Source organism: Notechis scutatus, chromosome 6, assembly GCF_049901735.1.
Source record: "Notechis scutatus isolate UNSWTSFEM ecotype Mainland chromosome 6, rNotScu1.2, whole genome shotgun sequence".
NCBI lineage: Eukaryota > Metazoa > Chordata > Lepidosauria > Squamata > Elapidae > Notechis > Notechis scutatus.
In genome coordinates, this window is record NC_142014.1 from 24,815,384 (window position 1) to 24,837,746 (window position 22,363).

General features: G+C 42.9%; 1 protein-coding gene across 1 annotated transcript in view; it reads left to right on the forward strand.

Annotated features, from left to right (window-relative positions):
- LOC113419739 (fatty acyl-CoA reductase 1-like) overlaps positions 1-22,363 on the forward strand; it is a 28,609-nt gene that overhangs the window by 667 nt on the left and 5,579 nt on the right. The window contains exons 2-9 of the mRNA XM_026679284.2: positions 4,259-4,482; positions 5,961-6,136; positions 10,364-10,543; positions 11,276-11,453; positions 15,924-15,968; positions 17,051-17,169; positions 18,916-18,983; positions 21,370-21,541. Coding sequence (XP_026535069.2) covers positions 4,282-4,482; positions 5,961-6,136; positions 10,364-10,543; positions 11,276-11,453; positions 15,924-15,968; positions 17,051-17,169; positions 18,916-18,983; positions 21,370-21,541 — 1,139 coding nt within the window. The 5' untranslated portion in view covers positions 4,259-4,281. The remainder of the gene's footprint in view (positions 1-4,258; positions 4,483-5,960; positions 6,137-10,363; positions 10,544-11,275; positions 11,454-15,923; positions 15,969-17,050; positions 17,170-18,915; positions 18,984-21,369; positions 21,542-22,363) is intronic.

Below are 22,363 nucleotides of genomic sequence, written 5' to 3' on the forward strand. Positions count from 1 at the left end.
CAAGGAGAGAAGCAGCTTAGAACTAAGGAGAAATTTCCTGACAGTTAGAACAATCTATCAGTGAAACAACTTGCCTCCAGAGGCTGTAAATGCTCCAACACTGAAGGCTTTTAAGAAGAGATTAGATAACTATTTGTCTGAAATGATACTAGGATTTCCTGCCTCAGCAGGGGGTTGGACTAGAAGACCTCCAAGGTCCCTTCCAACTCTGTCATTCTATTCTGTTCATATAGGATGGTTTAATAATTCCCTCAACACTGTCCAACTATTTACAAAGTCTGCACTACTATTACTATTAACCATCTCATCACTCCTTATCACCCATCCCCTCCCACTTGTGACTGTAGGACTGTAACTTTGTTGCTTGTATCCTTACGATTTATATTGACATGTTTCCTAGTATGATTTGATTGCTTATTTGTACCCTATGACTATCATTAAGTGTTGCACCTGATGATTCTTGACTCTTGACGAAGGTATCTTTTCTTTTATGTACACTGAGAGCATTTGCACCAAGACAAATTCCTGGTGTGTCCAATCACACATGGACAATAAAGAATTCTATTCTGTTCTATTCTACCTATTCTACCCTATCCTAACGATTTATATTGACTGTTTCCTAGTATGATTTGATTGCTTATTGTACCCTATGACTATTATTAAGTGTTGTACCTGATGATACTTGACTCTTGACGAATGTATCGTTTCTTTTAGGTATACTGAGAGCATTTGCACCAAGACAAATTTCTTGTGTGTTCAATCACACCTGGCCAATAAAAAAATTCTAATTCTAAATCTAATTCTATCATTGCTTTCCTGATAGGCAGAGGGGTATAACACACTGAATTTTGGACTTACTGGGGAGACATTTGTACTCTTAACCAAATATTGGAGGGTGGGATGGGGACAGCATTCACTCAACCATCAAGGGTAGATTATTTTTCTCCAAACATGATATACTTTGTAGGAACTGGGTAGAAGGAATGGTGCAAGTGGAAAGAACCTTTGCCATGGTTTATGCTGATGACACTTGGTTTCTCTTTGAAGTCAGTTGTCTGAAAGCATGTTGAAGGTGGACTTGAATGAATGGGACAGGTTGGAACCAGGTGATTAAGACAATCTAGTTTCTTTCTTAGGCTAGCTCTGGAGTTCATTCCCAAACTAGCTGTCAGCATTCCAAGTAACATACTCATTGAAAGCAAAACTCTGTGGGAGGTAGATTCCTCAAAAAACATGTTTATTGGGTATATCATAGCCAGTGAAAACCAACTCTAAAAGTTCCCACAGTTTCAACCTAATTAAAAGAGCAAAAATCCCCCCTCCCAGATATCACTGGTCCAATGAATATAGCTGGCAGGCTACTTAGTCACTCCTCTTCCTCCTTCAGCAGCAACCTATTATGATGACCTTGGTTCCCACAGGAAAACTTTTTGTTTTGACTGCTAGCCAGGCTATCTACTTCCCCCTCCCTTCCCCCTCTCAGGCTCCGTGGCAACTATAACACAGCAGAAGATGGCTTCAGCCAGGTTCACTTCAAAGTTGACATTAGCCTTTAGTTAACACTGTCCTTATGGTCCAACATCAGCTCTCCTGTGCTTTACACACCTGCAAAATGTGAGAATTGGTTGCATAGTTATATTTTCATCCTCTTCCTAACCCGAACGGTCACTCTAAAAGGCAATCAGTAAGCGAGAACTATTATGATTAGGGTTGGCTGCAGAGTCAGCCAGCCAAATGTTTATACTGGATTTGGTATTTTTTTTTTTTGAAACAAATTTTATTAATTTTTAAAGACAAACAAAACATCATTAAACCTCTTTCCATTATAAATTTTTACAAGGCAGATAAAACATTGTTTTATACAATACAATTCTAATATATCCCATTTCCACTTAAATATCTTTTAGCAAATTAGCAAGACAGAGGGAAATATGAATAGGATGACTAAGTGCAAAGAGAAGTAATGGATTTGGTATTTTTATCCACCTATGGAATCTTTCCCCAGGTCATGGGAAAAGGAATTGTTGTTGTTTGATGGTGTAAAATTGAAAATAACACTGCTACCGTGTGAAGAGTAAAAGATGCTATTGCAAATTTTCCAATGCACCACTGTTATTACTTTGTCATGTTGATCAGTGCTGGGCTGCTGTCAGTTCAGACCAGTTCTAGTGAACCGGTAGTTCTGATCATCAGCTGGCCACACCCACCTGCCCCCATCCTATCCTGTCCTATATTTCCTTCTTTCTGGTTCAGCTGAGTCATGTGGCTGTGATGACCCGGGGCGTGGCACAAAAGCAACACAGTCAAATAAGCAAGAAGAGTCCCTTTATCATCTCCAATTTTGCCCCCACTGTCCAGGTTACCTTCAGCTGGAGAAAAACTTTGGCCTTTGACTGCAGAAAAGTCAGTCCAAAACAAGGTACATACAAACTGTAACTAAAAATCCAAACAAACAAAGCTGCAATAATTAACTTGACAGGACAGGAGAAAGACTTTCAGACTTGAAAGCACAGCAACACTCACACAGTTGGGAAGACGCCAGGAACACAGATAAGCCACGATGATACCAGATAAATTCCCTTCCCCAGTTTCTTCCACAGCCAATGGAGCCACACTCTCACTCCCCGTCAGCTGTTCGGCCTCCCCCTCCAAATCAGATTCCGACAGGGGCATGATAGCGGCACAGTTGATTTCCCTGTCTCAGCTGTTCTACTTATTGGGGCTGCTTCTAATTGCTGTATTTTGAATGCTGCGCGTACAAGCGCAAGCTAACAGAACTGGTTGTTAAACCAGTTGTAGCTCACTGCTGAATGTTTGTAGTCAGCCTGTGCAATCTTCTTGCAGCAGCTAACCAGGCAGTCCGAAGTTCCCTTAGCTTCTCACATTAGGCACAAACCAGCTGAATAACCTTGGACCAGTCCCTCCCTCTTAGCCATGGAAGGAGGCAGTGGCAAACCACTCGTAAAATGCCTTGCCGTGAAAGCTGCAAAGATTTCTCTAGATGTTTTCCAGGGATTAAATCTTTTTCAGATCAGATTCCAGTTCGAAGAAATGTCTTAGCAGATGTTGCATCTTCTGAGACATTCAAGATCAGGCTTCTAACTATAGACTAACAATGGCAACTTCTTATAAAGAAAATTTATATTAAATGTTTCATAGATGGCAGTTACTATTAGCTAAAATGTTTAAAACTATGTCTAGCAAATGTTGGAAATTTAATTATTATTATTTTTTTTTTTGCACATTTAACCATGTGTGGTGGACTTGTGTTAAAGCAAAAAAAAAAATTTGGGCAAAAATACACAGATGGCTAGAAAAGATAATAGGGAAACACGTAGATTTTAAACCTGAACTGTTTTTATTAGGATGATATCAGAAAAAATTGGATAAGAAAAGTATGTATTTAATATTACATGTCTTAAGAGCAGAATATTGGAAAACTGAAGAAACACCACAAGACAAAAAGATAATTAAGATACTAGATTGTGCAAAAATGGATAGACTTACATTTAAAATTAAACAGAAAGAAGTCACAGAATATTATCAAACCTGGAACTTGTTTTACCAGTGGTTGGAAAAAAGGTACAGAGATTAAGAATAGAATCTGTATTGCTAAACAATGTTGCTAAACTATGTTGAAATATCCAGGGGAAAACAGGAATCATACAAGGTCATACAAGGACATATTGTGTGTGTGTGTGTGTGTGTGTGTGTGTGTGTGTGTGTGTGTATATGTATATGTATATGTATATATTCATACATTATATACATTATATGTACATGAGAGAGAGAGATAAAGAGAGAGAGAGAGGGAGAAAGAGAGAGAGAGAAGGATAGAGATAGACAGACAGACAGACAGACAGACAGATAGATAGACAGATGAGAGAGAGGTAGAGGTAGAGATAGAGATAGAGATAGATCACTGGTGGGATTCAATTTTTTTTTACTACCGATTCTGTGGGCGTGGCTTGGTGGGCGTGGCAGGGGAAGGATCCTGTATAATCTCCAGTCAGAGGTGGGATTTGCCGGTTCTCCAAACTACTCAAAATTTCCCCTACTGGTTCTCCAGAACTGGTCAGAACCTGCTGAATACCACCTCTGAGGTAGGGTTTGTGTGTGTGTGTGTTCCAATTATGGCTTTAATCTGCAATAATCCATATTAATCAATATGCAGTGCTGCACATCGTAGGACAGATTCAAAGGTTGTTCTGTTAGATTTGAATACTGAGTGACGTGATTTCATGTATTTTCCTGCTAGATCCTGCCACCAAGAGCTTGGAAATGAAGGGCACTGTGTCTTTGGTTGGCACTTACTACAGTGGGAAGTCAGTCCTTGTTACAGGAGCCACTGGGTTTATGGGAAAAGTCCTGGTTGAGAAGCTTCTCCACTCTTGCCACAATGTGAAAGCCATCTACATTTGTGTGCGGTCCAAAGGTGAACATTCCATGCAAACCCGAGTGCAGAATCTGCTGGAATGCAAGGTAAGGAAAAGAAACGGGCAGCAGGAGGTCTCTCCAGTTCTTCTCTTCTTCTTCTTCTTCTCTTCTTCTTCTTCTTCTTCTTCTTCTTCTTCTTCTTCTTCTTCTTCTTCTTCTTCTTCTTCTTCTTCTTCTTCTTCTCCTTCTCTTCTTCTTCTCCTCCTCCTCCTCCTCCTCCTCCTCCTCCTCCTCCTCCTCCTCCTCCTCCTCCTATTTCTTCTCCTTCTTCTCCTTCTATTTCTTCTTCTCCTTCTATTTCTTCTTCTCCTTCTCCTTCTTCTCCTATTTCTTCCCCTCCTTCTCCTTCTTCTCCTTCTCCTTCTCCTCCTTCTCCTTCTATTTCTTCTCCTTCTTCTTCTATTTCTTCTCCTCCTTCTCCTATTTCTTCTCATTCTCCTTTTTCTCCTTCTATTTCTCCTTCTCCTTCTAATTCCTCTTCCCCTCCTTCTCCTTGTATTTCTTCTCCTTGTATTTCTTCTCCTTCTTCTCCTTCTATTTCTTCTCCTTCTTCTCCTTCTATTTCTTCTTCTCCTTCTTCTCCTATTTCTTCCCCTCTGTTGAGGTAATTCCCCGTTAGGAGAATGAGCGCGTACAGGGAGACGTATTTGAGAGGAGTGTTTGAATAATACACATACAGCACACAGATACACTGTACAGTAAATGTAGGTTTTTACTTCCAGAAACGTTAAGCAAAGTCCAAAGTAGGCAGTCCAAAGTCATTCACAGGTAAAATCAGCCAGTTTTCATCCAGGGATAATCCAAATATCAAATTCCAGTGTCAAAAACAGTTCAGTATCAGACTTACATTAAATTCATGAATATCAGTCAATTAGGAAAAATGGAGCAACGGCAATACTTTCCAACAGAAGGAAACAGAGACGGAGACACACTCTCTTCTGAGACTCAGACTAAACAACCCAGGTTTCTGGCTCCATCTTATGGCCGTTTGCGAAACCACACCCAACTACAGTTTTGCATTTTCTTAAAGATACAGTTTTAAAATGTTTATCCTGGTTTATATATTTCTAACCCAAATAGCTGTTAGGTGACTCATATTCCTAGCACCCTCCTTCTCCTTCTTCTCTTTCTCCTTCTCCTTCTTCTCCTTCTATTTCTTCTCCTTCTTCTATTTCTTCTCCTTCTCCTTCTATATAGTGGGGTGGGGAGGGAATGGGATTTTGTAGTAACCTTCCCCCAGGAATGGGGATTTTATAGTATCCTTCCCCTGCCATGCCCACCAAATGTCGCCCACAGAACCGGTAGTAAAAAAAATTGAATCCCATCACTGATACACCCAAAGCTCAGGTATTCTTAAATAGATCCATATTGTTGAAAAGTCTGCTCAGCAGTCATTTGGGCTCTATTGGCTAGCATTTGATTACTGTTAATAATGTAAAATAAATTAATTCCTAGTGGATTTTGACTTGAGGAACCTGGAGCATTTTTCTTCTTTGCCAAGCAAACATTGTCTCGAATTCTAGGTGTTTGATAGAGTCCGGGAAGAGTGGCCCAATTTCCATGAGAAGATTAAGCCCATCAGTGCTGAGTTCACCAAGCCAAACCTGGCCATCTCTTCTGAAGACATGGAGGAGTTGCTTTCTGAGGTCAACGTGATCTTCCATTGTGCTGCAACAGTTCGATTTGATGAGCCTCTGAAGTAAGTTCTTCTCCTGTCCTTCTTCGTTTTATTGGAGACCACCACTACAGTACAACTCAAGATGCCCCTGAAGACTTTCTTAGAGGGGAGTATTAGTTTCAAAGAAATAGAGCAACGTGTTATGTGAAAACCATTTCTGTTTGATATCCTTAGAGAACACAAAAAGAAGTAACATTGCTGATATTTTATTCTTGTAGTTCTTCTAAGCTAGTGAGCTAATGGACACAATCCTGGAATTTCAAGGGATTGTAATGCCAGTTTTGCTCCTAGCCAGCCACCAAAAAAATAGAAATAGAAAAAGTGCTTTTTGGGAACAATGGGAAAGCTCTGACACTCTCACTGTCAAAAGACAAATGGCCCTGTACATTAGGGTCCAGGGACAAGATAGTATTTGTCTCTACTATAGGCCGACACAGTTTGATGGGAGTATTGCAGTGGCCTAGAGCTTGAGCTCTCGCCTCACAATCAGGAAGCTGTGAGTTTGATCCTGGGTAGAGGCAGATATTTCTCTCTCTGGGCACAATGAGAATATATCTGCTGAACAAAACTCCACATTGGTGACAGGAAGGGCATCCAGCCAGTAAACACTCTGCTAGCTCCATTCAGTTGCCTAGACACTCCACCCCGCAAGGGATTATGAGGTCATTAAAAGGAGATGAAAAGGCTGAGGCAGTTCAATGCTGTTGCTGCTGTTGTGTTGTGTTGTGTTGAATTCACTGTATGGACAGCTGGACAGGCAGGCAGGCAACTGGTGGCAGATAATGGCTGGTCACTTTTACTTTTCACACACACCTCACCACCGCCACTAGCCATTTGGCAGCAATGGTGTTCCGGATGTTTGGTGGTGGCGGCAGTGGGCAGGGTTGGCTGCAGAGAGGTGATGAGGCTGGATGCATACCATTTTCATGCCACCTGCCACCTCTGGTGTTGCCCTGGGCCATTTGTTGGTGGCAACAGTGGGTGGGACTGGTGGCAAGGAGGCACCAGCAGCCAGGTGCATCCCATTGTCCCAAAGCCTGCCACCGCCACCACCGCTGTAGCTATGCTGAACTCTGGGAGCTCAGTGTGGTGGCAATTATGGGGGTGTGAAAATGGGAAGCTCCACCACCACCAACGGCCAGTCTGCACTCTACCCACCCACGCACTCATCTGCCCACCTGCCCTCCTCACTCTTCTTCCAGCTGCCCATGGTGAGTTGTCCCTGTGGAGCATTGGCTGTGTTGAATTGTTCTGTGGCAACTTGCCAGCATGGAGTTGGCAGAGGCGACTGGGCAGTGGTGAGTTGGCCATGCTGAGCTGACTGCACTGGGTGGTCCTAGACCCCTCCTCCAGTCATGAGAGAAACTACGGAAGTCAGTGCAGTGAGGACAGGATTCCAAATCCAGCAGTATGTCAACTTTCGAAATGACGTCAGCCAAAGCCATGTGTCAGGTTTCCAAGTAATGAAATCCATTTTAAAAGAAAAATAACAAAGTCCATCTTCAAAAAGATTTCTTTTATTTAGGAAAGCATCAAATTGGCAAAGTCCATGGTAATTCCAGATCTGACCCAACCTGGAATTACCACACAATATTAGAAGTTGGAAACAACCCTCTAAAGTCACATTCTCCAATAGAAGTAATTCTTTTTTAAAAATAATTTTTATTGATTTTACAATTAAAACAGACCAACAACACATACATAAATGTAAGAGAGAAAAAGAAAAGAAGAAGAAAAGAAGAACATAGAAAGAAAAGGATAGAAAACAATTAAAAACATTTTCATCTTCAACAGTTTGTGAGACCTCCTTTTTATCCTTATTTTATGCCATATACACACTTAATCCTTACATATATCTGTATATCACTACTATGATTCTATCCTATCCTATCCTCTTTTGCCTTTTAATGTGAAATCTATCTTTGGTCTATCCATTTGTACCAGCAGTTCCAGCTGTTGTAGTATATTGAAGTGTCTTTATCTTTTAATGCCAAGGTTAATTTGTCCATTTCTGCACAACTTGAAATTTTTTGAATAATCATCTCCTCTGATGGAACATGAGGCTGTTTCCAACATTGTGCAAAGCCAATCTGGCCGCTGTCAAAATATGTATTATTATATATTTCACTTTTTTTTGGTATTTGTTTATCAAAGATCCCTAATAGAAAGGACTCTGGTTTGAATTCGATCTGTTCTCTTGTCATTTCCTCCAGCCAATTTCTAATTTTCTGCCAATATTTTTGAGCTTCTGTACAAGACCACCACATATGGAAGAAAGTTCCCTTTTTGCATTTCCAGCAATTCGGACTCATATTGGGGTGCATCTTCGCTAATCTCGAAGGAGGAAGGTGCCATCTATAAAATATTTTATAGGCATTTTCTTTGTATGCTACCGATTTTGTAATTTTATTATTTCTTCCCCAGACTTTTTCCCATTCTGTTATGGTGATACTACGTCCTATATTCCTACTCCAGGCTATCATGTTCCCTTTACAATTTCTTCTTCTAATTCTACTTCTAATAAATAATTATAAAAAATTTTTTTTTTTTGCCTGATCCTAATAAAATGTTATCTAATTGCTGGAGTTTATTGTTAATTCCAAATTCTTTCTTGTCCTGATTATATCTACTTTGAATTTGAAGATATGCCCGCTGATCAATTTTTAATCCCCGATCTTGAAGATCTTGCCACGATTTCAGATTTCCTTGCGTATCCAATAGGTCCTTATATTTAATCATTTTAGTAATATCCAGATTATTTGGGTGAATCATCGCTCCATTGTTGAGATCCAAATTGGTATTTTTAAATAGTGTTTTTCCGTATTTTCTTCCAGTTAGTCAATAATGAATCTCTGATTAGGTGTCTGTGAAAATATTTCTGGCTAGTTTTCCCAACATCCCATAAAAAGCATGCCACCCCTCTGTAAGTTATGGCCTTCTAAGAATAATATTCTTTTATTGGTTAAATTCACCCATTCCTTCAACCATACTAAAGAGGCTGCACTATAATACAACTCCCAATTTGGAAGTGCCAGCTCTCCCCTGCTCTTCATATCCTGCATTGCCTTTAAGTTTATTCTAGGTTTTTTCCTTGCCAGATGAATGTTATAGTTATTTTATTAAGTTCTTCAAAAAAAAAAGTGTACTTTGATTGGGATCGTCTGAAATATATAGAGGAATTTTGGAAGAATATTCATTTTAATAGCAGCGATCCTGCCTAATAATGAAAGTTGCAGCTTGCCCCATGTTTCTAAGTCCTTCTTTACCTGTTGCATCAATTTATCATAATTATTTTCCTTAAGTGTCTTACAATGTGCTGTCAACCATATTCCTAAGTATTTAACTTTCTTTATCACTTATATTCCCATAACTTCTTCTAGTTCTAATTTCTGTTTTTCTGTTAAATTTTTGGTCATTAATTTTGTTTTCTTCCTATTAATTGTTAGTCCTGCTACTGCTCCAAATTGTTCTAATTCATTCATCAATTTTTGTCCTCTTTCTATTGGTTCTTCAATGAAAAAAATCATATCATCCGCAAATGCTTGCAACTTATATTCTTCTTTCTTAACCTTTAATCCTTTTATGTCTGGGTTCTGTCTAATTCACGTTAATAATGTTTCTAGTGATAATATGAAGAGCAGGGGAGAGTGGGCAGCCCTATCTGACTTTTTCTATTTTTATTGGGCGGGTATATTCCCCGTTTATTATAATATTCGCCTATTTATTATAATATTCCCGCCTTCGGGAAAGGGAGTAATGGCCAGCTGAGGAGGAGAGATGCGTCTCTCCTCGACCCTGCTGGCAGTCTCCCCCTCTTCACCACCTCTACGGGGTGGCTTAGCCCCGAAACCAGCCGGCTCGGGCGCTCCAGCGCAGCCCAGACAGAAACCATGCACGATCGCAGATTTCTGTCTGTCGCCGAAGCCCTTCAAACCAGAAGTCCCGAGTTCAGGACTTTCAAGCCTTCTTATGTCATTGAAGTGCAGAAATCCCATAGAGCTAGCTTCATTTCACTAAGTGCCAATGCTTTGTACTCAATAAAGGGTCTTTTGAGTATGTCTGGTGGGTCAGAGTTCTGATTCAATTGGGTGCATTGCTCGGAACCCTGACATGGCACAAGTTATCTCTGTGGAATTATACTCCTCTTGAATTACTGAAGAGGTTTGCAGGAGAGCCAAGACGATTGGTTTGGACCTGGTCTCACACCAGCTGGACCTCAATCCTACCTTTTTTTGCTTTCCTGATCAGGGATGCCCTTCTCCTGAATGTCATGGGCACCCAGCAGCTCCTGAGGCTGGCCCACCAGATGAAGAATCTTGAAGCCCTCATCCACGTTTCAACGGCCTACTCAAACTGTAATCGGAGGCACATAGAGGAGGTCTTCTATCCTGTTCCTGTAGAACCAAAGAAGCTCTTGGACCTGGTGGGGTAAGTAATGGAAGCAAGCCTTCCTCTCTTGTGATATATTTGCAAGTAGTAGTAGTAATATAACAGTAGTTTTGCATGCTCATTTTCGACCACTTTTTCAGGTGGGATCATAAGCCTGAAAAAGTGATTGAAAATGAGCATGCAAAACTACTGTGGGACTTCCGAATACAGACTAACAAAGTTTTGGAACACAGTACCCTGGATATCAGGATTGTGGAGAAGAAAAAAGTGTGGATTGTTGACATTGCCATACCTGGTGACAGCAGAATCGATGAGAAACAACTTGAAAAAGTCACCAGATATCAGGACTTGAGAATCAAACTTCAGAGACTCTGGCATAAACCAGGGCAGGTGGTTCCAGTGGTACTCAGCACACTGGGTGCTGTGCCTAAAGACCTAGGCAAGCACTTATAAACAATTGGTGCACCAATGTGCCTACTGTCCCTGTCCTATTGTTTCCCTTTTTTTTATTCATATCCATTTGTTTATACTTATACCAGTTACCTTACAATCGCTTGACAAAATAAAATAAATAAATAAAAAAGATCACCATTGGTCAGCTGCAGAAGGCCACCTTACTGGGATCTGCTGGCATAATCCGCCGATACATCATGCAGTCCTAAACACTTGGGAAGTGTTCGACTAATGATTTGTGATACGAAACCCAGCATGGTTATCTCGTTTGCTGTGTATACTGTCACTTTTGTGTATAATAATAATATATGTCCTTAGGTGGATGGATGGGTCCCTCATTGAAGCGATCACCCCCAATTTGATTGGAGACTGGCCTAACACCTACACCTTCTCCAAAGCTCTGACTGAATATCTGATCCAGCAGGAGAAAGGAGACTTAAATGTTGCCATCGTTCGACCTTCCATCGTGGGAGCTAGTTGGCAGGAGCCCTTCCCGGTAAGTAGGTTTGCTCTGCCAGTGCTTGGTTCTCATCCAACCTCTACAGGGGTGGGCTTCAAAAATTTTAGTAAGGAATTCTCTGCCCGGTTGCTCTGTGGGTGTGGCCATGGTGGGCGTGGCCTATTCAGCCTCCTGCACCATAGCGGGGGCGTTTTTGCCCTCCACGAGTTCCGGAGGATTTCCTTGAGCCCCCGGGAGGGCAAAAACAGCCTCCCCGGGCTTCGGGAGCTCTCTGAAAGCTGGAAATGGGCCCATTTCCAGCCTTCCCAAAGTTTCAGGAGGCCCATTTTTCACCCTCCCTGAGCCTGTGCACACGCCCTGCACTTACCTGCACCCAAAACAGGCCCCATGGGGACTCCTGGGAGGGGCAGGGTGGGGTGGTCAGGGCCAGTCACAGGTGGTATTTGCCGGTTCTCCGAACTACTCAAAATTTCTGCTGCCGGTTCTTCCGAACTGGTCAGAACCTCCTAAATACCACCTCTGGTCAAACCCTTCATTTTAGTTACAATAATAGAATATCACTTTATAGAAACCCACCTTTGGGGCTACATATTCAGCATGTCTCAAACTATAGTTTCCACATTCAAGTGTGTTATGTGGATTTCTAAGAATGATCTCCAATATTTGGTGAGGAGCCTCAAAGATTCACTTCAACAGAAAATAAATGTGACATAATAATAAACACTGTCATACTACCAAACATTTTCAAAAGACAAAGTACTTGACTTTGACCACAATTAAGCCCAAAATAAGTGAGGAGTTGTGAATTTTGCCCCATTTTATGGCCTTTCTTGACAGAGTTGTTAAGTGAATCACTGCAGTCGTTAACTAAATTAGTAGACCAGCAAAATACTGTGGACATAATATATTTAGATTTCAGCAAGGCATTCAATAAAGTAGACCACAACCTACTTCTTAGTAAGCTAGAAAAAAGTGGAATAGATAGCACCACCACTAGATGGATTCGCAACTGGCTGGCAAACCGTACTCAATGAGTAATCCTGAATGGGTCTAAGTCTACATGGAGGGAAGTAAGCAGTGGGGTGCCACAAGGTTCCATCTTAGGCCCGTCTTCAATATCTTCATTAACGACTTAGATGAGGGAATAGAAGGAGAACTTACCAAATTTGCAGATGATACTAAGCTGGCAGGAACAGCTAACACCCAAGAAGATAGGCTCAAGATCCAGATGGATCTTGACAGACTACAACACTGGGCCGTATCTAATAAAATGGAATTCAATATAGAGAAAAGTAAAGTCCTACACTTAGGCAAGAAAAACCAAAAGTACACATATAGACTGGGTGAAACCAGGCTCAATAGCAGTAACTGTGAGAGGGATCTCGGAGTCTTAGTGGACAACCAGCTAAATATGAGCCAGCAGTGTGCAGCAGCAGCCAAAAAAGCTAATGCAATCCTAAGTTGTATTAACAGAGGGATACAATCAAAATCAAGGGAAGTACTAATACCACTCTATAAAGCCTTAGTAAGACCACGCCTAGAGTACCGCATCCAGTTTTGGTCACCATGCTATAAAAAAGATGTTGAGACTCTAGAAAAAGTACAGAGAAGAGCAACCAGGATGATTAGGGGACTGGAGGCTAAAACATACAACGAACGGTTGCAGGAACTGGGCTTGGCTAGTCTAGTAAAGAGAAGGACCAGGGGAGACATGATAGCAGTCTTCCAAAATTTGAGGAGCTGCCCCAGAAAGGAAGGGGTCAAGCTATTTTTTAAAGCACCTGTAGGCCAGACAAGGAATAATGCATGGAAACTGAACAAGGAGAGATTTAACCTGGAAATAAGGAGAAACTTTCTGACAGTGTGAACAATCAACCAATGGAACAGAAATTGCCCTCGGAAGTTGTGGGAGCGCCATCACTTGAGACTTTCAAGAAGAGATTGGACTGCCATTTGTCAGAAATGGTGTAGAGTCTCCCACTTGGGTGGGGGGTTGGACTAGATGACCTACAAGGTCCCTTCCAACTCTGATTATCTATTGTCTGTTAAGTTAGTAACACAGTTGCTAAGTGAATCAGGCTTCCTCATTGACTTTGCCTGTCAGAAGGTCGCAAATGGGGATCACATGACCACAGGACACTGCAACCGTCATAAATATGAATCAATTGCCAAGTGTCTAAATTTTGATAATGTGACCATGGAGTAGTTACCAGTATGAACAACAGTCAGAAGTCATTTTTTCAGTGTTGTTGTAATTTTGAATGATCACTAAACACACTGTTGTAAGTTCAGGACTACCTGTAATTGGAATCCCCCATCCCCCCCCACCCCCACGCCGCCACCCCCTTACCCGCTCTGTACCTCACAGCTGATTTTCGGTGGGTTTGAGGCCTTTTATGGCCTCCCAAAGGCTTAAGGAAGGCTTCTGCAGGCTTGTGCAAGCTTTGCAGGCTGAAAACTAGCCCCGTTTCATCACTTCCTGTTTTTCCAAAAATACTGGAAGTGACAAAATGGGGCTAGTTTTCAGCCTGCAAAGCTTGCACAAGCCTGCAGAAGCTTCCTTTGGGAGGCTGAAAAAGGCCTCAAACTGGCCCAAAATCAGCTGTGAGGCATGCACATGCGCAGTGTGGTAAGTTTCCTGCAGCTCGTGTGCCGACAAAATGGCTCTGCATGCCACTTGAGGCATGCGTGCCATAGGTTCGCCATCACGGTACTAATGAATTAAAATTAGCATAGAAACTAACAAGAACAGTGGATAAGCCATTTAGATATAGGAAACCAATTCCCATGGTAGACTCAAATGACAAAATATGCCTGCACAATGTAAAATCTAACACCTTCTTCATTCATGGAAGCAGGTTAAAGAAAAAAGCTCCCATTTGTGGCATCAGAAGTGTGCACAATATGAAAAATAGTGGAATATTTTAGCTCTCCCAAGACATTCCTTCATCAAGTTTACCTTGACCTGAAATTAAGGAACTAAAGTTTTAGGTTTAACATCAGTTTTCCCCGACTTATAATTAGGAACCTGGTTTCTTATTGTGCAATGGAAGTTATGAACAAGATTATCAGTGCATGAATCTATACATCATGACAAATTATTGGTTGTACCGATCATAAATTTCTCCTTTCGTTTTCCTGGTTTTGTATGTGCTGACAATGCCCGAGGTTTTCTTAATAAATGAATATCAATTAAACATTATCATTTCCTCCACCCCTCTCAAAATGGCTGGCCTAAAATCTGAGAAATCCAGACATTGGCCAAAAAGGATTAGTTTTTTCTACTGTTCCACCTGAGAAACTAGCTTGAGATTCATGTCCCTTCATCAAAATCCATGGAGCAGCAAATCTAGTGGCTTCCATGTTAGGTTTCCAAAAATTTGAGCAGAATTCAATGTCTCCATGTCACCATCAATTTCCTTTCTGGCTGGCTAGCCCTTAACAAATATTAGTACCTTGCTTGTAACGTTTTATCAATAAGACTGTGAGCATCAAAATTCTGCATGAGATTCTGAAAGCAGGGTCTCCACAATTTAGCATAGCTGAATTATGAGCTGTGCATAATAGCAATCGCATTTACACTTATAAACTGCTTCACAGTGCTTTGCAGCCCTCTCTAAGCGGGTTTACAGAGACAGCATATTGTCCCCAACAATCTGGGTCATCATTTTATCCACTTTGGAAAGATGGAGTCAACCTTGAGCCTGGTGAGATTTGAAACTGCCAAATTGCAGGCAGCCGGCAGGCAGCAGAAGTAGCCTGCAGTACTGCACTCTAACCACTGCATCACCGCAGTTCACAATGTAATCTTATTAAGGTATACTCCTTGTCATGCCTCTGTTAGAATCTGACTCTGAGGGAGAGGAGAAACAGCCGACAGGGAATGGGTATGTGGCTCCAGAGGAAACTGGGGAAAGGCACAGGCTGGCTGGGCATTCAGAGGAAGACCCAGGCCCATCCCCTCTTCCTCCTAGGGCATGCAGGGAGGAGCAGATCAGGGAGAAACATGAATGGCGTGGTCTACAGGGGAGGAAAGGGCCTTGATCCCCTTCATGGGCTGCAGCTGTGAGGACTGTTTAAAAGGACAAAATGAGCATGGGCCAGTGCTGGAAGCAAAGCGTGAAAATATTTCTAGTTTGTCAGTTCTTATCTGAGTTCTGGCATCCTTCCCAGTGTGTGTATTTTGATATCTGTGGACATCTTCAAGCCCTTATCCTGCCTTGTCTTATTAATTGCTTCAGTGTGGTTTGTGTTGTTTTTTCTATTTATAATTTATATGTATTTTGAGTTTGAACAGAGGTTCTTCCTTTTGCGCAACTGTTTGTGGGGGAGTTTTTTCTCCAGTCAATGATCATTGGACCTTTGAAGCCAATTTGAATGAATTAAAGGGACTTCACTGGTTTTTGTGACTTTGTTGCTTTTTTACCCCACCCTGGGTCATCACACTCCTAATATACACATGCCTTACGCTTCACAACAATTGGTTTCCTATGTTTTGTTTTTCAGGGATGGATTGACAACTTCAACAACATAAATGGTTTCCTAGTTGCGGTAGGTAGAGATGAAAATAGGGCTTGTGCTGGAATCTTAGGGGCAGCAAAACAGGCCAAGAAAAAATGCTGAGAACCAAAACATGAAGCCCAGCTGGAGCTTTGGTCTGTAAGAACTATGAGTCTTTGTCTTAAAGTCTCATAGTTCTTACAGACCAAAGCCCAGGCTGATCAAGAAGACGCCTGAGATGTTCTGAGCAAGTTCAAAAGCTTTTGGTTTTCATGACAATTATAACAGGTGTTGGAAGAAATATCCATCTGGTTCAGTTCCAAACTGGAAGAAAGACTCTGGAAATATGGAGACTGATTGGAAAGATGGTTTAATGATGAAGCAGAACCACGTGGGTTTGTGGTCCTGGGCATCTAACCACATAGAGTTGAGAGTAGGGTTTTTAAATATCTTCTCTGGGCTCTGTGTTTGAGCTTCCTGTTCCTGTGCAAGAACATGTATTTCTATTGGCTGTTCTAGGGGTTATGTAGGGGTCATAGCTGGCTCTATAGGTTGTCTGAGCTAAGTTTGGTTGACGTTCGGAGGGTGATGCAATGTCCTTAGGAGATTATGCAATGTAGTGAGCTCTGCTGCTAAATGGTAGTGGGTTAATTCTATTATGTCCTGAAGGGTCATGTCTTAATCCCATCATCCTGGAGCTGAAGATCTTTTGTCTTGTAGATAGGCTGGCCCAGTCTTTCTCAACGGGCACAAAATATCTGCTGGGGGCAGGGAGCTGCAGCCTTGAGTTTCTGTCTCTCTTAAGATTTTTATTTCTTTTTTAGGAGAAATATTTTATCCTGCTTTTTTTTTAAAAAAATATTTCTTAAAATATTTCATTGTCCTAGGAGAGGGTTGGTTTCCCACGCAGGAAAGCACGAGAATGATCACACCCCAGCAGTGAAAGGGCAGATTCTGGAGAGGGCAAAGGTGGGAAATGTCCCACAACTCCCTAAAATTTGCTTCCCAGTTTAATTCAGGAAAACTCTTCCCAACCCACTCAACTGTTACAGAATTCGAGTCTCAGGGTTTACAAACTCTGTGTGAAATAAGGATGCCAAATTACAGGTGTTAATTAACTCCTTTATTTCTAGGCTGCAAAAGGGGTTGTACGGACTGTAAAATGCAATCCAACTGACGTAGCTGATTTTATCCCAGTAGACCTCGCTGTCAACTTAACCATCACCATTGGCTGGTACACTGCAGTTCACAGGTGAGGCTTGTTTGGTGATCAAAAGGTACGCCATTGCATGAATTGATTTTCAAGATTTTAGAATGTCAGGAACTGTCAAAGTTGCAATTCATCCTATTATCATCCAGGTCTTTCAAGAAGACTTGAAAGCCAACAGTTAATTGTCATTTTTGGAGCCTTTCCTAAGCTGTGAACAGGGAGGTTTATTAATGAAGGGGCTGCTGCAGAGAGGAGGAGGGGGTCAAGCTATTTCCCAAGACACCCAAAGGCCAGACAAGGAACAATGGATGGGAACTGATCCAGGAAAGATTCAACCTGGAAATAAGGAGAAATTTTCTGACAGTGAGAACAATCAACTGATGGAACAGAAGTTGCCCTCGGAAGTTGTGGGAGCTTCATCACTGGAGGCTTTCAAGAAGAGATTGGACTGCCCTTTGTCAAATATGGTGTAGGGTCTCCTGCTTGGGTGGTGGGTTGGACTAGATGACCTATAAGGTCCCTTCCAACTAGGGGTGGGGCTGCTAGGGGTTCGCAGGGGTTCAGGAGAGTCCCTAGATAAGATTCGGTACAGTTTGGAGAACCCCCAAATCCCACTCCTGGCTGGCCCCACCCACCCCACCCCGCCCCTCCCAGGAGTCCCTACATGGCCAATTTTGGATGCAGGGCATGCGCAGAGGCATGCGCAGAGCCTCAGAGAGGGCAAAAAATGGGCCTACCGGAAGTTTGGGAAGGTCAGAAATGGGCCCGTTTCCAGCTTCCAGAGAGCCTCCGGGGCCTGGGGAGTCTGTTTTCGCCCTCCCGGAGGCTTGAGGAAAGCCTCCGGTGTCTGGGGAGGGCAAAAAAGCCCCACCACCACCATGGTGCAGGCGGCCAACTGCGCCATGCCCACCATGGCCCCGCCCACCTAGCAACTGGGCAGAGAACCCATTGCTAAAATTTTTGAAGCCCAGCCCTGCTTCCAACTCTTTTAATCTGTTATTATTAAGAAGTGAAAGGAGCTTTAACTGCAATGCACAAGACAGCTGTCCCATTAATCCACAGTGAAGGTGCATTAAAAACTGTCCTTTTTTCTTTTGAAAGCAAGAATAAAGTTAAAACTTTTGCAAGATGGTAGAATTAGAGGAGGATTTGGTTTGCCTAATTGGGAGTTGTACTACCAAGCTACAAATCTGATGTGGGTTTAAGGAATGGATAACACTAAGAAATATTAGATTGTTGACGTTAGAAGGACATGATTTGTTGTTGGGGTGGCATGCTTTTTTATGGTACAAAGGAACTAAAACACAGGGGTATTTTAGAGTCTCCAAACACCCACCAAGATATTTTGAACGTCCACAAGGCTTGAGTGCAAAAACGTCTTTGCTTCCTGCAAAGAACTCCGGTTTCACAGCTGGCTTTTATCTCTTAAGGGAGGGGCCATTAGCTTGCAGTCTTACTCCCGAGTTGCCCGTGCTGCTGCAACTGCTCTTTCCTTTGAGCAGCCCTGCACGCACTGGGCACAGGCTCCTCGGGGACCTCTTCATCACTGCTGCCACCCTCCACAATCTCTGAAGGCAGCATGGTCCTGGCCCCATCCCTGATCACACGCAGGCCCCTCATCTGAGTCTGCACTCTCTGAGACCTCAGCCATCCACACCTTCTGCCAGCGAACCACAACAATACTTTTCTATGTATAAACTCCATATATACCCCTGTAACAAATAACATACCAATACATTCAGTGCATTTGCTGAATTCTGAGTTGTCTCTTATTTGCATTCTTTTCAGACCAAAATCGCCAATGATTTACAACTGTACCTCAGGTGGCCTCAACTCTTTGTATTGGGGAGATTTGGGTGAGTTATCTTGCAAGGCACTTGGAAAATTCCACCAGGATTTTTGGAGTGGTTTTAGAAGCGGTCTCACCCAGCACAAAGGCAGAGAGAGAGATTGTCTGCTATGTAACCTTTACAAACACCAAAAGTTGGGAGTTGGAATGGAAATTGGGTGACTTCTTCATAGCTTCTTTTCACCTAAGTAACAGCTCACTAAAACAGAAGTCTCCAACCTTGGCAACTTTAAGACTGGTGGACTTCAACTCCCAGAATTCTGGGAGTTGAAGTCCAGCAGGCTTCAAATTGCCCTGGTTGGAGACCCCTGTACTAAAATTCATCTGTGTTGCCTTCACTCTGAAATATCCCTGCCTTTCTAGCCTCTTGAATTCTGCTTTCCTGAAGGTGTACAAATAGTTTCAGACTATGGAGAATTTAGGGGTTTTTTTTCTTTGCAAATTATTTGATTAGGGTGAAATATCATTTCAGACTCGCGAGATTTGGTTAACGCATCGTTAAAATTAGTAAGCTAGTAGGCAAGGCATGGACGTGCAACAGCACAGCAGTGAAAAACACTGAGTTTGTCAGCTGAAAAGCTGACAGCTCAAGTTTGAGACCTGAGCACTGCACAGCAGGGTGAGCTTCCATTACTCACCTTAGCTGCCCAACTAGCAGTTTGCAAGCATTCAAATGTGAGTAGATAAATAGGTACCACTTAGGTGGGAAGGTAAGAGCCTTCCATGAACCTCGGCATTAGTCACATTGGCCACATGACCATGGAAGCATCTTCAGAGAAGGCTGGCTCCCTCAGCTAAGAAATGGACACGAGCACCACCTCCAGGTTACCATGGGGGTCGGGAACAACTGGACAGAGGAAACCTGTTCTGACCTGGTTCCCAAACATGACAAGCTGTTTGTATTTAACAAAACATTACCTTTATTAGGAGCGCCAGCAGCAACTCTCTCAAAGCAGGCTAACAAAGTCCTTAAGTCCTGTGGAAAGTGATGATGATGCTGGCTCCTTTTCTCCCTGAAATGGCCCCAACAAACCAGGAGTTTCTCTCTCTCTTCCCACATTTGCAAAGGAAGTTGTGGGAGGTGTGCTTGCTTTCTTCCAGCATGCCTTTTATCCCCAAGCGAGGCTTCCCTAGAAGTGGTGGCTCTTCCATCCCAAGGACCGGCCCATAGATTTCCACTGCTCTCCTTTCCTCTGCCTTCTGTGCATCCACGGGTTAGGCACTGGACCCAGCTGTTCCTCCTCTTCCTCATCAGTCACATCCAGACCTGGTGACTGTTGACTCTCCATCTGAGGGCTGACCGACGGCCCAGTCTCCGCCTCTGTGTTTATCTCTGACAGCTCCATTCTCTCTTCCCCCTTGGAGCTCATAGATTGCCTTGAGGCTGGGCTGACTCACATGTTGCCTCCTCATCTGATTCAGCTGCCAGAGGGGCCAGCGGCCGACAGGCCACAACAAAACCTTTACCTAGATCAGGGGTCTTCAAACTTGACAAGTCTTTAAGGCTTGTGGACTTCAACTCCCAGAATTCTTCCTCCAGTCATGTTACCTCAGGAATTCTGGGAGTTGAAGTCCACAAGCCTTAAAGCTGTCAGGTTTGAAGACCCTTGACCTAGAAGTTAGGCAAGACCCCTTAGACCAGTGGTGGCTAACCTTTTTGGCCTCCTGTGCCAAAAATGTGTGCATGCCAGCACCCAGAATGCAATGCGTGCCCTCCTTCCCATGCCCCCTGTGCATGCGTGTACAATCTCCCCACCCCCTTACCTGCACTGCACCTCACAGCTGATTTTTGGGTTGGTTTGAGGCCTTTTTTGGCCTCCCAGAGGCTTGGAAAAAGCCTCTGCAAGGCTTTTCAGGACAAATTATAGGCCTGTTTCATAACTTCCAGTATTACAGGAAGTGACAAAATGCATCTATTTGTCCTGAAAAGCCTTGCAGTGGCTTTTTCCAAGCCTCTGGGAGACCGAAAAAGGCCTCAAACCAACCCAAAAAAAATCAGCTGCGAAGCGCACGCATGCGCAATGAGGTAAGTTTGCCTGCAGCTCGCATGCCAGCACAAATGGCTCTGCGTGCCTCTTGTGGCACATGTGCCATAGGTTTGCAATCACGGCCTTAGACACTGACCAAATAAAATATTTGAAGCAAAAGACCCTTTGTAACATCAGAATAACAACACTAATTAACAGAATTATTGCCTGTAGGAAGATAATTCTTTCCCTACAGGGAGGTCCTCTATTTCTACCTGAGCCTGTCAAATCATATGTGCTGAAAACCACCTCTGGTTTTCCAATGTTCACATAGCTTTGCCTTCTTCAATGCTCACGTCTAATCATTGTTGCTCTTTCATGCAATTACCTCAATGGGTGCAATATCTGTTTCCTACCACTCTGCAGAAATAAATGTGAGAAGTTCATTTAACAAAAACCCACTGGAGAAACCCTTCAGAATACCAGAAGTCACCTTGACCTCCAGCCATTTGGTCCATCAGTACCGGATGTTTGTCTATCACACAAGCCCTGCTTTTCTCTATGACCTGCGTCTGCGGCTGATTGGAAAGAAGCCACAGTGAGATTGGATCTACGTTGTGGGGTGTAGGGGACAGTTCCAAAAAAGTCGGGATAGCAGTTTTAGGGAAGTATCCTTAAGAATACAGAAGACCTGTTTGTTTATTTGTTTGTTTCATTGATTGTTAAATTTATTGGCCACTCATCTTACTACAGGGTAAATCTGGGTGGCTTATAATATTAAAAAGATTAAAATTATACCAAACCTATAGATTATCATCTTTTAACGACACCCTAATCCCCTGCAAGGTAGAGTCTGTGCAACTGAATGGAGCTAGCAGAGTGTTTTAAGGGCTGGATGCCTTTCCTGTTGCCAATAAGGAGTTTTTTTTAGCAGCTGAAAAGCTGTGCTGAGCTGTGCTGTTTTTTTTTTTTAGCTCAGCTGAGGTGCAGCAATCTGCTCTACTGCGCGAATCAGCTCAGCTAATAAACAGCAGAATATAGGAGAGGTGAGAGGTAAGAGCAGGAGCAAGTGGACGGGGCCAGTCAAAAATTTCCCTACTGGTCTGCCAGGACCAGTCAGAACTGGATGAATACCACCTGTGCTTCAGACACTCTGATGACCACTGCCACCCGACGTCCCCTGTCCTGGGGTCTCGGGTGGTGCCAAACTCAAAAGCCAGGTGGACACAACTCTGAGAGGGGAACCTCCACATTCCAGAGTCAGCCAGGTCTTGGTGATGCATGCCAGGTCAACTCGCTCCTCCTCAATGAGATCTTGAATCACAGGAGCCTTATTATTGACTGACCTAGCATTTGGCAAAAGGTAAAGGTTCCCCTGTCCAGCCATATCCGACTCTAGGGCATGGCGCTCATCTCTGTT